We start from the raw sequence: 14,009 nt of genomic DNA, 5'->3' as shown, positions 1-14,009 counted from the left end.
CTGAATTTTATTTCCTATAACATAGGGTAAGAAAAATGTTTAAAATTAATAGCGTGTAAAAAGAATTAATGCGTTAAGTGGTTGGTACAAGGTAGTTTTAAAATGAAGAAAATCACAATTTAGTTCAGTATACTGAATGGGTCTTAAATCTAGTTGTCAGAATAGTATGAAACTGATTTATGACTTTATTAACTCTTATGTGCGAAACAAAGACATGTATCCTTGACATTCGTATGGACAAAATGACATAAAGTAAGAGTATTATACACGTGGAATCCATAAAACCAATGATCAAGTCATTCACAAAATTATGGTTTTCTGCCCTAAATCAATATAGGGTAATGTTGAGTGGACCGTAAAACACTCAGGCTGATAATTTATTTCTTAATTATTCGTAATTAAAACTAGTCAATAAGAATGAATTACTAGAGTTTAGTTTAAAAAAAGAGCAGTCAAAAATTTAGACTTTTTGAATATGTTCCAAAAAGCCTTAGAACAAGAGAAAGAACGACTTTGTACAATGCAATCACTAAACATCTCTTGGATACAGGACATCTGGTCGATACCTTGCAATCTTTCAAGATGTTTAATAAGCAGCCAAGTTCCAGTCTTCTGAAGTTTGCTGAATTCAAAGCTATCAGGCGTCAAAAACCTGATATATTTGTTCAAAAGGAGATAATTGTTAATCTTTCTTTGTCTTGACGGCAAACATCCCTTCATTGTATTTAAAAAATGTTTTCAACTCCTTCTTTCAATTAAATACTTCATTACGTCTTTTAATTTCAACTGTCATCTAGACTAGTAATCTTATTAACTGAGCTTTACTCATTTTTATGATCAGCGTTCGCTTATTACGTAACCACTTGTTTCTAGTCCTTTGGACTTTAGTTACAATCAATATTGTAGAATTTTCTTTTACATATGGTATATATATATTTACAATATTTCATTTAGTCTATTAGATTTACTTACACTGTTGCTTACACTATACTGATGTGTCTCTAAAAAACTTCCAAATAAACTCTTTCATGTAAACAATTTAAGCTTATTTTGTAATTATGAATTTTAAATATCACAGGTTGTCAGCAACTGACGAGAGTCAAACGAAATATAATGAATTCATGCTTTTCTACTCAAATCTTTATTTTCGCTCTCTTCAAAAATTTAACCTGTTTGCTTGTCCATAGTTAAGAATATGAATAATGGTTTTCACTGAATCAAAACAAATGTATATCATAGGTATCAATACCATGGTTAAACTTTATAGTTTCAAAATTAATTGAATATTGGATAGAGTGTTAACAATAAATAGATTTTTATAATACATCAATGAGTAGAAAAGGTGTGTTTCTGACGTGAGTAAATATTTAACTGAAGAAGTGGCTTACACTAAGTCACGAAACGTGACTATTAAATGTATATTATAGAAAAAAAGCCAGTGTTATATTATTGGATATTTTTTAAAAATTAGATAATGCTGTATGTACTGTAATCAGTAATGGATTCCCATCAGTCAGTCAGTCACAAAGTAGAACTTCTTACGTACGTACATCAGTTCGAGTTGCTATACCACATTAGCACAGAGATGCAGTTGTCAATTCAAATCCCCTAGTGGTAGGAGCGGTGAGAGTATAAGCAGGAATTCGAAAGATTAGGGTTTGAAGATGTTATTCAAGCAGTATAATCCAGTGAAATAAATTTGAAGAGAGAAAAAAGATAGAGACATGAAGAATTCAGAAGATCAGAATTTGGGAGAACACAAAGAGTGGATGCACTTTCGCCATTGCAAACGGTTTCGAACCATGTCATTCAAGGTCTCTAACCATCGATTGCTATCATCTCGCGAATCCCAACCATGTAATCTGCACCTCCCATCAGACTTTGAATATTTCAAAATGATCTGTTGTGAAAAACCTATATATATATATATATATATATATATATTAGGGCGACATCTTTTTATTTGAACATAGTTTTAGGTGAACAATACTATCATTTATAACCTATAAAAGAGCACATTGAAATAAGAAGATGGATTTTGTTGGGACTATGATGTTATAACTTTAGATAAGGAGAAGTATAAACACAGTTTTGTAATTTTATTAAATCTCTTTTGACAATATTGATTTTAATCTTACTAATCGGAGTAGTGAAATTTACATTGTTTGTTATTGTTTTTATATTCAAATTAGCCTGGTTTGATCCACTTATTACTTAGATGGATATCTTAACAAATTAATCCCTGATCGGATTTTAATAAACGTTTCAGAATAAAATATATAACATAGTTTTGATAACCAGAGTCCTGTCATTACACATTAGCAAAATTTATCGGAGGGATTAATAATCTAATATTTTTTAAAAGACCACTACCTTCAAAACACTGTAAAGATATTAGAAACACCATTACTCTAGTTCCGCTAAAATAAAATCAAATAATCTGGTTTCACTCAATTCGAGATTCATTAGTTAGATATATCTGGATTGCAGTTTTAACGTTTACACTGAGATTGAAGTACAATACCTATCCTTTCAATTCTAAACTTATTATCCACTAGGCTACTGAGTCAAAATAACCAATTACTTGTTCAATTGGTATGATATTTATTCATAAGAATTGATGCTGTTGACAACGGAACTTAAAAACATAAATATTATATATAATTGGATATAATAGGATATATAATTGTAGAACCTGAGGAGAATTTATCGAAAAGAATACTCTTCGTTCAAATACGGTACAACGTACCTTATAAATTTTGTTTTTAGTTACAGTCTAAATTTACTTAATAACTGTAACAATAGAAAATGACTGTTAAATGATTTAGATTGAAACACACATTTACTAATAAATACTTGTTCAAGTTTTGTTATGATTTATAATTGTATTTATTCACATGTAAATTTCTATGATAATACTTTTGGCGGAAATTTGAATAATTCAAAGTTCAATTCTAAATGAAACATAATTTCTATATTACCATTAATGAGTGATAAGATTATGATGTTTGGATTATCAAATCAAGCTTTTAAAGAAAATTAGTTATCAAATTGAATCTACACTTTTGAAAATGATAATAGTAATAGTATACTTACTGTTATTTATTATATTTTGGCGTGGCTGTTGTCGTTTTATTTGTAACCATTTGTAAGGTTGTATAGATTTCATATTTGTCGTTGTTATTGTCGTTGTTGTAGTTATTACTGTTGTTACAGTTGTTGATATAGTTGTTGTTCTTGGGTGTATTACTCCAGGCATTGATAATATGTTATTTTCTAATTTATTCATCTCCTTAGTATTGCAAATATCTTGTGGATTATGTAATAGATGACTATTAATTTCTTTCTCAATATATGAATTACGATTTTGGTTATGAGAATTGTAATAACTTAAATGATCCATTGTTTCTCTTGATGCTGAATCACAAGATAATGAAGTTGATGATAAATAATGATTATTTTGTTGTTGTTTTAATTCCTCATGAATATCTGTCCAAAATGAACTATCTTTCATAGAATCAAAATATATTTTTTCCATTTTTATTTTTGGCATATCATCTATTTTGGCATCATCTATTTGTAAATTTAAATCATTTTTTGTTGATTTAATCAATAAAGGTAAATATGTTTTACATGATGATAATTCTTTTTTTATTATATTTGTTTCATTAAATTGATAATTGATTGATTGATTTTTTAAATGATTTCCACTGGTTACATAATTGTTTCCTTGTATTATATTACAATTATTATTATTAGTAGTGGTAAGATTGTTGAATTCTATTGTAGAAGATAAATGATAGTTTTTATCTATAATATCATATTTATTTTGTCTTTTTATAGATGTATCTGTTACCTTTGGTATACCATTAAAACAATCTAGATTATTTTGTTGTTCATATAATTTATTTGATATATTTGAAGATGAAGATATTACAGTGAATGGATCTGGAATTATTGAAGTGGATAAAGGATATTTTAATACATCAGAACATGATGATGATGGCGATGACGATGATGATTGATGATATATACTATTATTACTATTATTATATTGTTGATACTCAAATAGGCAATTATTTAATTTTTCTAATGAATTATTGATAGGATTTAATAATTTACTTTCTTGTTTATGGTCTGTTTTAAACTGAGAAGAGAAATTTGATAAAAATGTATTATTATTATTATGTAGATCTATTATATTTAATTTATTATATTCAATATTATAAATATTATTATTATTATTTGTATTATTAATATTAGTATTATTACTTAAAGGAAATTCATTAAATAAATTATCAGACCAACAGGTGAACATCGATGGTGAAGATGATGTTGGTGTAGAATCATTGATTTTAGTGTTAGTTATAATTGGTGATGTACTCGGTGTAGTGCTTACAGTATCACCAGCTTCAGAAGAAGATGATGACGATGACAATGATGTGGGTGTGGATGATAACGATAAAGATGTTGGTATTAAATGATTATTAGTAATAGTAGTTGGTAATAATACATTATAATCAGTTTCATATTCCATACGAGTAGATTCATTATTAGTATTATTATTACTATGACATGAATGCAATAATAATGATGTATCATCAAGGGAACGTGTTGATGAATCACTACCACTATATAAATTATAATGTAATCCATTCATATCATAATCATTTGTATTAGTTTGTGTATAATATGAATCAATGTAAAAATGAAATGGTAAACATACACTAGTTGAAGATACTAATGATGATGGATTGTTAGATGATAATAATAATGATGATGATGGTGATGATGATGATGAATTATTCAATGAATATTCATAAAATGGATAATACCAATGTGAGTTATTACTTCCATAAGAGTTTGTATAGTTTTGATTATCAAAGTTAGATATTGGATAATCAGCTGTCAAATTCATAATATTAATTTTAATTCTTAAAAAAACAAACAAACAACAGTAACCACTTTTGTTTTATTTCAAAGTGAATTTGTTTACATAGAAATTGCGGTCAAATAAATAACCAATTTTATAGTCTTAAATATGTTCTAAACTAGTCTAATATAGACTAATTGATATTTGTACATTTTTCATATTGCCTTATTATTTTGCTTAACCTAAACATGATGCGATTGAAACTTTTCTCACCCTAGAAAGGATGACTATATAATGAAATACTGTTTTTTTTTAATAGAAAAATTGTCTAAAACAAGCAACAATAGAATTCGATTAGTTAACGGGCTATTAAATGTGTCTATTGGTAATGAATGAATAAAGGGAGAGAATGGGAATTTTATCAGACTAAATCTGATTGGTTATTATTATGACAATTTCTCCTTCTTTTTTCCAAAGGGATAAGACATTTATAGGCCTAGAGATAGAAAGATTGAATTCTCTAAACTATTGAAATTTTCATTATTCCTATACAAGTAGTTGGGTACAAAAATTTACTTTCATACATAACACAAGCTAGCTTGTGGGTATATTAATTAGACACGAAAGAATGTTAAAATGTCATAAGTTAAAACAATGACAGACTTTTTGTAGGAATATGTCTATAAATGAATTCTAACATTTTTTTAATGTTTATTGTAGACGTTATTTTCGGAAAAAATTTGATGAGTTTAGCAAGTTATATTCATAGGGTTTTGTAGTGTAATTAACCGAACTAATCTCAAAACCTATGGATCGACTTATCTTCAAAGTAGTTAATAAGCTCTACTTTATCATAAACTCCGAAATTTTTCTGCTTGCAACTATCTGCTTATAGGTAACACCATTGTCAAAGCTAAAGGATATTTTATAAACCCGTTTACATAAATGTGGGAAGATTCAAAAAACCAATACAAAACTTAATTAAACATCACCCCATTGCACAAGCTAGTGGCTATCAGGACTTAGTACCTAAGTGGCATTTGAAGCAAACAATACTGGAACCGAGTACCAGAGTAGACATCAACTCTCAGATGCAAGTATATCTAGCTGAAGAGTGCCAAATAAGACGAAACGCGCTTCCTGAATTCTACTACTAGCCACTATTCACCTCTGCTTACAATGCTTATGACTTAAGACAACATAGAGGCGATCCTCACATAATGCTTATATGCCAATAAGAGACAGATCAATTGCAGTCCTTAACACTGATGGGAAGATTCAAACTGGTAAAAAATGTATATAGTTATGTTTGTGAATTTGTAACCCATCATTTCTCATAGATCTACTAAATTCATAATAGTTTTGTTAAGTTGTTTGACTATCCTATTTAAATGTTTTCAGCTTAGTCTCAATGGAATACTTTCTAAATGAAATTTTATTTAAGTGGGTTTTTTTGATTTGGATGAGAGGTAGTTTTCAGAATTAATGATTGTGAAAATGTATTTAAGAATCGGTTAAACCTATTGCACATTCAAAATACATTGAATCACATCTTATATGTAAAGAAGTTTCTTAAACTGAGTGCAGTTTACATAAATTTAGGAAAATACTCTCTAATTTATAGTAAAATTTAAGTTCTCACGTAAAACACGGGTAATGTAAGCTTAAGGAATGTATATGAAGTTGATCTATGCAGATGTAAACTGATTAAATCTATTGCTTAGAATATTTTAACACACAGTGGAACAGTGGAACGTGAAGATAAATTAGTTTTTTAAGTAATGGCTTCTCAATAAAAAGACACACTTCTTTGTCAGATGGTGAAAGAAGATGCCTTAGAATATCTATCACAGGAAGATGGTTTAAGATGAGGCCTAAAGTTCATCACTTAATATTAAATAAATAAAAACTATGTAGATGATCACTGATCACTGATTAACAACCACTGACTATACCTAGAAAAGTGAGTAACCCAATACGAAAAAAGTAATACATTAAGACTATAAAATAAAAATGACGAAATTAATTATCGAAAGTCTTAGTTTATTGCCGATATTCTTTGATCATCAATTATCATACATAAGGTATAGAAAACTGTGCTAACTTTATAAACACTTATCACAATCATGACAAATTTCGATTTTAGCGTATGAATTCAAGAGTCGATCTAAGCTACATCAATATCGGAAATTTCAAAGCACTGGACAGCCGTTTTGTCCTAGTATGGGACTTCTCAGTAATGCACATTTACGATCTCTCAATAATGGGACTCGAACTCAGGACCTACGGTCCCATGGGCGAACAGTTAACCCTTAGACTAGTGAACCGGCATCCAACTGTATTAATGTCTAACTTCAATCGATTCATGATTTTGTGCAACCCCTAATCTATTGCCTGAGGTGGATGACTGTCTAACATACGACATGGATTAGACTTCACGGCTTCTCCAATGCTTCACATATATTACTCACTATTTCATTTTCAATAGTTCTATAATAGTTTTGTTTTTAAATAATTTAAAATCACATTCGAAACACCTATTTTCTAAAATGCATTTGAAAAAAATAATACAGACATTAGGGATAATCTTTTAATTAATTTTTCTTCTTAAATAGCCGAAACAGTTACTATAATCATTTTAAAAGTATATAACTATTGAAATAAATTTTCTTATTTGACAATAATTTAATGAAATTTTATGCTCATAACATTTTGTGAAAAACCTATAACCTATCAAAATTATAAATACTAAAGAATAAGATGGTGGTTGGAGGTGGTCAACAGGAAACCCTGGACCTAGGTTTCGTGCTACTTGGCATTCGTCAGCAAGGTGTACTTGTAATCTTGAGGGAACTGATGCTCTCTAACGGATTCAATCCTGTCACCCAGCTTCATAGTCAGAGACGTTACTATTGAGCTATCCGGGCTGCGACTGACCTTCTGTAGGACTGAGATGTAATCACAATTGATTAATCACTGGGTGGTGATCAATCAATCGTAAATACTAAAGAGTACATGATAAAAACACCATGGCTGTCGTCATAATTTCCATTTTATCTATTCTCTGGGGAAACTTGGGTTAGAAAATATTAGTTTTTATATAGAAATATATATTGTGCAATGTGGAAATGATCCACCATTTATACTATTAAGGATGAATGATTGATAAGTAGTGTTGGAATACATTTTAATGCATGTTTTATTGGTTACAAATGATATGTATAATTTTATGCTAAGAACCTACTTACTATAACCATACATATAGTTCATTTTGTATTGTTTGTTTGAATCTTCCTATTGATGTTTAGGATTGTAATTGATTAGTATCTTATTGGCATATGTGCATCCTGTGTGGATTGCCTCGATATTGGCTTAATTCAATCGAACAATTCAGATAAACAAATACAAAATGAATTTAACTTCAAGTAATCTTACAAGCTAGTAGCTATCTGGACTCAGTAACTAAGTGAATAACGTGATGTTTGAAGTGAATAGTAATAGGTTCGAATACCGAAGTAAACATTAAATCTTGAATGCAAAGCATCCAACTGACGAGTCCCAAATGGGACGAAGCATGCGTCTTGGATTTCACTGTTAGCCACCATCCATCTTTGCTTACATATATTGTAGAATAGAGGAATTATTATTTAAATACTTTGTTTTGATAAATGCTTTACTAGCTATTAGAAGGGGAATGGACACCACACGATCAGATGCTTACAATAGCCTGTTCTAATTCTTTGTTTTCTAGGTTAAATGAATCCTTTATTTATAATCTACGGTAAATGAATTTATAGGTTCATAAACTGGGAGCTATGTAACAAAACTGTTAACGATAGCAAATTCATTTTGAATTTTTACCAACTGTAAACTTGTTGATGATCATCCACTTGGATCGATAATATAAGAATTAGGTTTCAAATCCATTGTTTCTTTAACACATTCACGTCAACGCAATGAAAAATAATTAAAAAAATAATCACAGACTACTATGTAAATAATGTTAATATTTTGTTTACGATTATTATATCAAGATAAATATAAATACAAATGAATCATTTCAAGATCAGAGAATAAATATCACTTCCTTCTTTTCTTAGAATAAGTTCCTAATTTAACTTTCTAACAATCTTGAACAAAGTGAATTATTCGTGTAAACTATTAAGAATAAAAAAAACACAAAACGAAAAATCACCAAATAAATAGACTTTATAATATGGATAGTGGCTAGCAGTGGAATTCAGGACTGATCAATTGCAGTCCTTAATAACAATGGGAAGATTCAAACAAACAATACTAAGTGAATCTCTATAATCGTCTTTTCAATGTATGAAAATTACCAAATATTTAAACATTATCTAAAATGTTTACTTACATTTATAGTATCAGATTTTAAACTGTACATGTAATTTATGAATTCTCTTTTTCTTTTGTTCACCTAAAAGCACAACAACAAACAAACAAACAAGTGTTACTAATTATGTTCTTGTTGTTGTTATGGTTGTTTTATCCATCTATTTAAAGAATTTAAAATGATTCTATTTATATATAATGATATATTATTTGATTTAATTTATTTACCGGTAATCATTATTAACATTTGTAATTAACATTGATATTGTATATGGTAACTATTGATATATGCATTAAAACAACAACAACAACAAAAAAAAAACATGTTTTCCAATGAAAACATACTTTCATTCATTGAAATAATTGAGTTACTAATTGATTTTTGTTTTGTTAAAACTATATATGATTTTTTTCTCTATTTGTGAAATGCAAAAAAAAGAGAGAAACAATTGGAATGCCGGTTGTCTGACAGTAGTGGTATCTATAAGACTTTAGTATTGAGTAGTTTATTTTTTTTTATTCTTAAGAAATGTAAGTTATTTTAAAAATATATCATACTTTAATTAGAAACTAAAATGATTATTAGATAATATCTGTGTAACTATGTGGATAACGATGATAGCGATAATGATGATGATGATCACGATTATTGGGATTAGCATTTGAGTTATTTGTGAAGTTCTACAGTTGAATCTAGATCTTTTTTTGATTGAGATCATGAATCGATTTATTTTAGACCACCATTGAAAACCTAACAGCATTAGACAGTCGTTTTGTCCTAGCATGAGATTCTTCAGTAGTGTATATCCTCGATCCCTCACCATAGGGACTCAAACTCAGGAACTTCGTTCTCGTGCGCGAACACCTGACCTGTGGACCACTGAACCGCCAGTTTACGGTGTTAATATTTAAACTTCCTTCGACTCATGAATAGCTGCTGACGATTCCCATACTAAGATGAAACGACTGTCCAGTGCTTCCAGGTTTTCAGTGGCAATGTAACATCAATCAATTCATGATCTCAATTAAAAATTGAACAATCTCCACAACCCCATACTGAATCTAAATCTATTTAAATATTTGAAAGCATTTGTAATAAAGTTCGGTATTTAAAAAGAAATTTTCAGCTATCGATTTGAATACAGTTAAAAAATAATATTTTATGTTATTATTATCAAGTGATATAATGGACTAAATGATTTTAGTACTTAAATCACCACTTAATACATCAATTAATCTACATGAAAAGATGATCATTTCAATTAATTTTCGAGTCATCTATGAAATCAATCAATCATTGTTACTTATTCTATTTTATATAGTTGAGATCATGAGTCGATTGAGGTTAGAACACCATGGAAAACCTGGAGGCACTGGACGGCCGTTTCGTCTTAGTGTGGGACTCAACAGCAGTGCGCATCCGCGATCCCGCCTAGCGAGATTCGAACCAAGGACCTACCAGTCTCGCGCCACTTAACCGATAGACCACTGAGCTGGCCGGCATCCAGCGATGTGAATGTCTAACTTCAACCAATCCACGAAATCGAACAACCATTCATCAATGTCTTCAATGAGTTGATATCTCCCAACAGACCTGGTTGTACTCCACTGGTCACTGCTTCCCACTAGAAGTGCAGGAAATATCTCTTGAAGCCAGTCACTAGTGAACATATGATCGTGGATTCGCACTGCTGAGGAGTTACATACTAGGACGAAACAGCCGTCTAGTGCATCCAGGTTTTCCATGGTGATCTAGCTTCAATTGATTCATGAATTCAACCATAAAATTATTAAAATCTCTATAAAAACCCTTCTTATAATAATATGTTATTCGATATACACTAATTGACATTTTAGAATCACGGATAACACATTTTTTTTATCAGTCATAGAGTATAACTACTTAAAACATACTTCAATAAACTAGTACCATTATCTATTCAGTGAACGATGGATGATATACAGTTTTCGTGTATAATACGTTTAGATTATTGAGAGAGGCTTATTTTAGCCTCATAATTGACAAGATTTTTTACTTATGATATTTATTAATATCAGATTTATGTACTGGCAATATGTGAAAGGATATTTTTAATACTATAGTACAGTAGCCATTATACTTATAACTCTATTGAGCCTTATACATTTTCGGAAAATTAGTTATGTATTTCTACAACGAACACAGCGGTTTTAAAATAACTTTTAATTTTTATAGAGTTGAGATTATGAGTCAATTGAAGCTAGATTACCATAGAAAACCTGGAAGCACCTGAAAACACAATTTATGTGATTTTTTTAGAAAATTTAAGCAAATAGGTGACCAAGTATGAGTCTTCATACTCAATTTCATGCCGTATTTATTTTTTAATGGTTAGTTATACTATTTGACCATTTTGATTGAAATAGATAAAATAATGTTCAAACTTACACAATTTAAGGGTTAAAAGTTGACTTTTTAAAATAAAAAATCCATTTGAGATAACTTGCAATGAATCAAAAGATTCACTAATAATCAACTTTCTATTTTAAATGGTGTTTATTTATTTATTGCTGACAGCTGCCAAAATTGATTAACATCTGACTGAAAGGAACAGTTAGATTTTATGAATCTTTTTTTTATTTCACGGTCATTTTTAGATGGGATATTGATTTTTTAAAACTAATTTGTACTAAAGAAAAGAATAGAAGGTGAATAAGTTGATAATGATATTCTGGTGAATTTTTTCTCTTTGTTTTTGAAGGACGATGTGGAGGACTGTTGAAAAAGAATTGAAAAGTTGTATTAATAAAACAAGCATTATATGCTATCTTTTTAACATAGCTAAAGTGAAATATAGTTAATTCGTCTAATGGTTTTCCGGAGACTTTTGAATATTATAGTTTATGTGACGACCTGATCTTAGTTAAATAACTATTGAAAGATGGAAAGCATTGGACAGTTATTTCATTCTGGTATTGGACTCCTTAACAGTACTCATCCTTGGCCACACTGGAAATGGAATCCAGAACCTTTGTTCTCACGTCTAGTGCTTAATCTCTAGACCTATGAGTCACAGTCTAATGGTTTATATCTTCAATCTATATCAATCAATTTTGAGATATTTACCTACCAGTGACTGTGGAAGATAGTTGTGCTATGTCACTGATTGATTGTAGATAAACATGCACACTATTAGATTCCGGCTAATAGGTCCAGAGGTTAGGCGCTAGCTGTGAAACCGAGGGTCCTGGATTCCAACCTCAGTGAGGCTGAGGATGAGTTCTGCTAAGGAATTCCGTACTAGGACGAAATAGTTGTTCAGTGCTCTCCATCTTTCAGTGGATATTTGATTAAGATCATGTCGTCATATGAACTACAAAATGAAACATAATTCTTGTTTAACAATCTTACTGAACTATTTACAATTGCTATGTAAGTTTTTTGAATACAGTGGTGGTCAAAATATTTATTAAACGATATGGTTTTATCAACTGGTGATTATTTATAAGTTTTTAGGCTACTAATTAACTACATTGAGCCTATGGTAATATTTCCAGGGTTAAGTGAATAATTAATGACAGAACGATTATTTGAGTAACTAAGTAACTTCTAAATGAAGTAAAACAAACAGATATTCAAAAGCACATATAACGAATAGAAATTATTCGGTTATTTATAAATTTAATAACAAATATTATTATACAACAACTATCTAGTTCTCCGATGCACAATGTTGATTAAACTTTATTGGCCAGGTTAGATTGTGGTCATTAACTAGTCTACATAGTTTGACGATACGCAGTTGAAAGGTATCATGAGAATGATCAAGAATTTAATATCTTACTGGATAGTTGCTATTGCCAAGTCGTATGTATCATGCAGAGCAGTTTCACTTAATGCAATAGTTAGAAAGGACACATCTGAACTATTTATTTCCTTCATTCAAACGTACTTCATGAATTATCATCCTTAAATAGCTCTCTTAGTGGTGGATGTATTATTTTAAAACAACAACACTAGCTGAATAAATTGTTTTGGCTATATTTAAGCATTATGTAATCAGTAATAACAAAACGTTTGAAAGATAACCTCTATATCTATTAGCTGCTAAATTTTAGTTTGCTTAGAGCATTAAAAATCTTATTATTAACTATTATTACATACTATTATAATGTCTGTCAGTTATTCACACTATTCAAAGTTGACTTTTATTTAATGAAACTTCTAACAATGGATTATTGGGTGGCCTATGCTCCTCCACGAGGGGTAACAAGAGTAACCAACTAAGTAAGTAAGTTACAATGGATTCACAATCTAACTAGAATAATAATTTAATCATATATATTGTAGCTGTAAATAAATCCCCAAAATCAATAGCTCTGTAAGTGTTCGACATTGGATGCTGACCACATTAGTTTTAGTGGACTCATTTATCTGAAGGCACTCGGTCATGCATCCGTACCAGATCACGTTTTAGAACGGTGACCATTAGCCAGATTAGATCAGTCACTTCTCGATATACTGATAACCCATCATATATATCTTCCAACGTCCTCGCTTCTGACTTTTGATTTCCCTGGATGGGCGCGATTCGATTATAGAAGGTGTTACTGGTTAATAGTTGTCAAACTACAATACTGGTGGTGTCTTCAGTGGTGAGACCGACGTGATCTGGTACACCAACCAATAAACTGTGAGTTTGTTCCTTTTTGGAACTTCATAAATCATTACTTTGCTTTAATTTTTTTATATATTGTGATATATTTTTCGTATTTTGGGATAATTTTTTTTCCTCGTTCATTC

At 29.8% G+C, this 14,009-nt stretch overlaps 1 protein-coding gene across 1 annotated transcript in view; it reads right to left on the bottom strand.

Moving 5' to 3' along the window:
- Positions 1-4,660, bottom strand: part of Smp_156360 (putative pyruvate kinase) — a gene marked incomplete at its 5' end in the record, with an annotated part of 65,554 nt that extends 60,894 nt beyond the window's left edge. The window contains 2 exons of the mRNA XM_018799400.1: positions 3,097-4,147; positions 4,400-4,660. Of these exons, the coding sequence (XP_018651192.1) occupies positions 3,097-4,147; positions 4,400-4,660 (1,312 nt within the window). The remainder of the gene's footprint in view (positions 1-3,096; positions 4,148-4,399) is intronic.
- Between the last annotated feature and the right edge of the window lie 9,349 nt (positions 4,661-14,009).

The sequence above is a fragment of the Schistosoma mansoni genome, chromosome 3 (genome assembly GCF_000237925.1).
Source record: "Schistosoma mansoni strain Puerto Rico chromosome 3, complete genome".
Classification (NCBI taxonomy): Eukaryota; Metazoa; Platyhelminthes; class Trematoda; order Strigeidida; family Schistosomatidae; genus Schistosoma; species Schistosoma mansoni.
The sequence above is the reverse complement of the archived record's forward strand: the minus strand, read 5'-3'. Positions and strand labels throughout refer to the sequence as shown.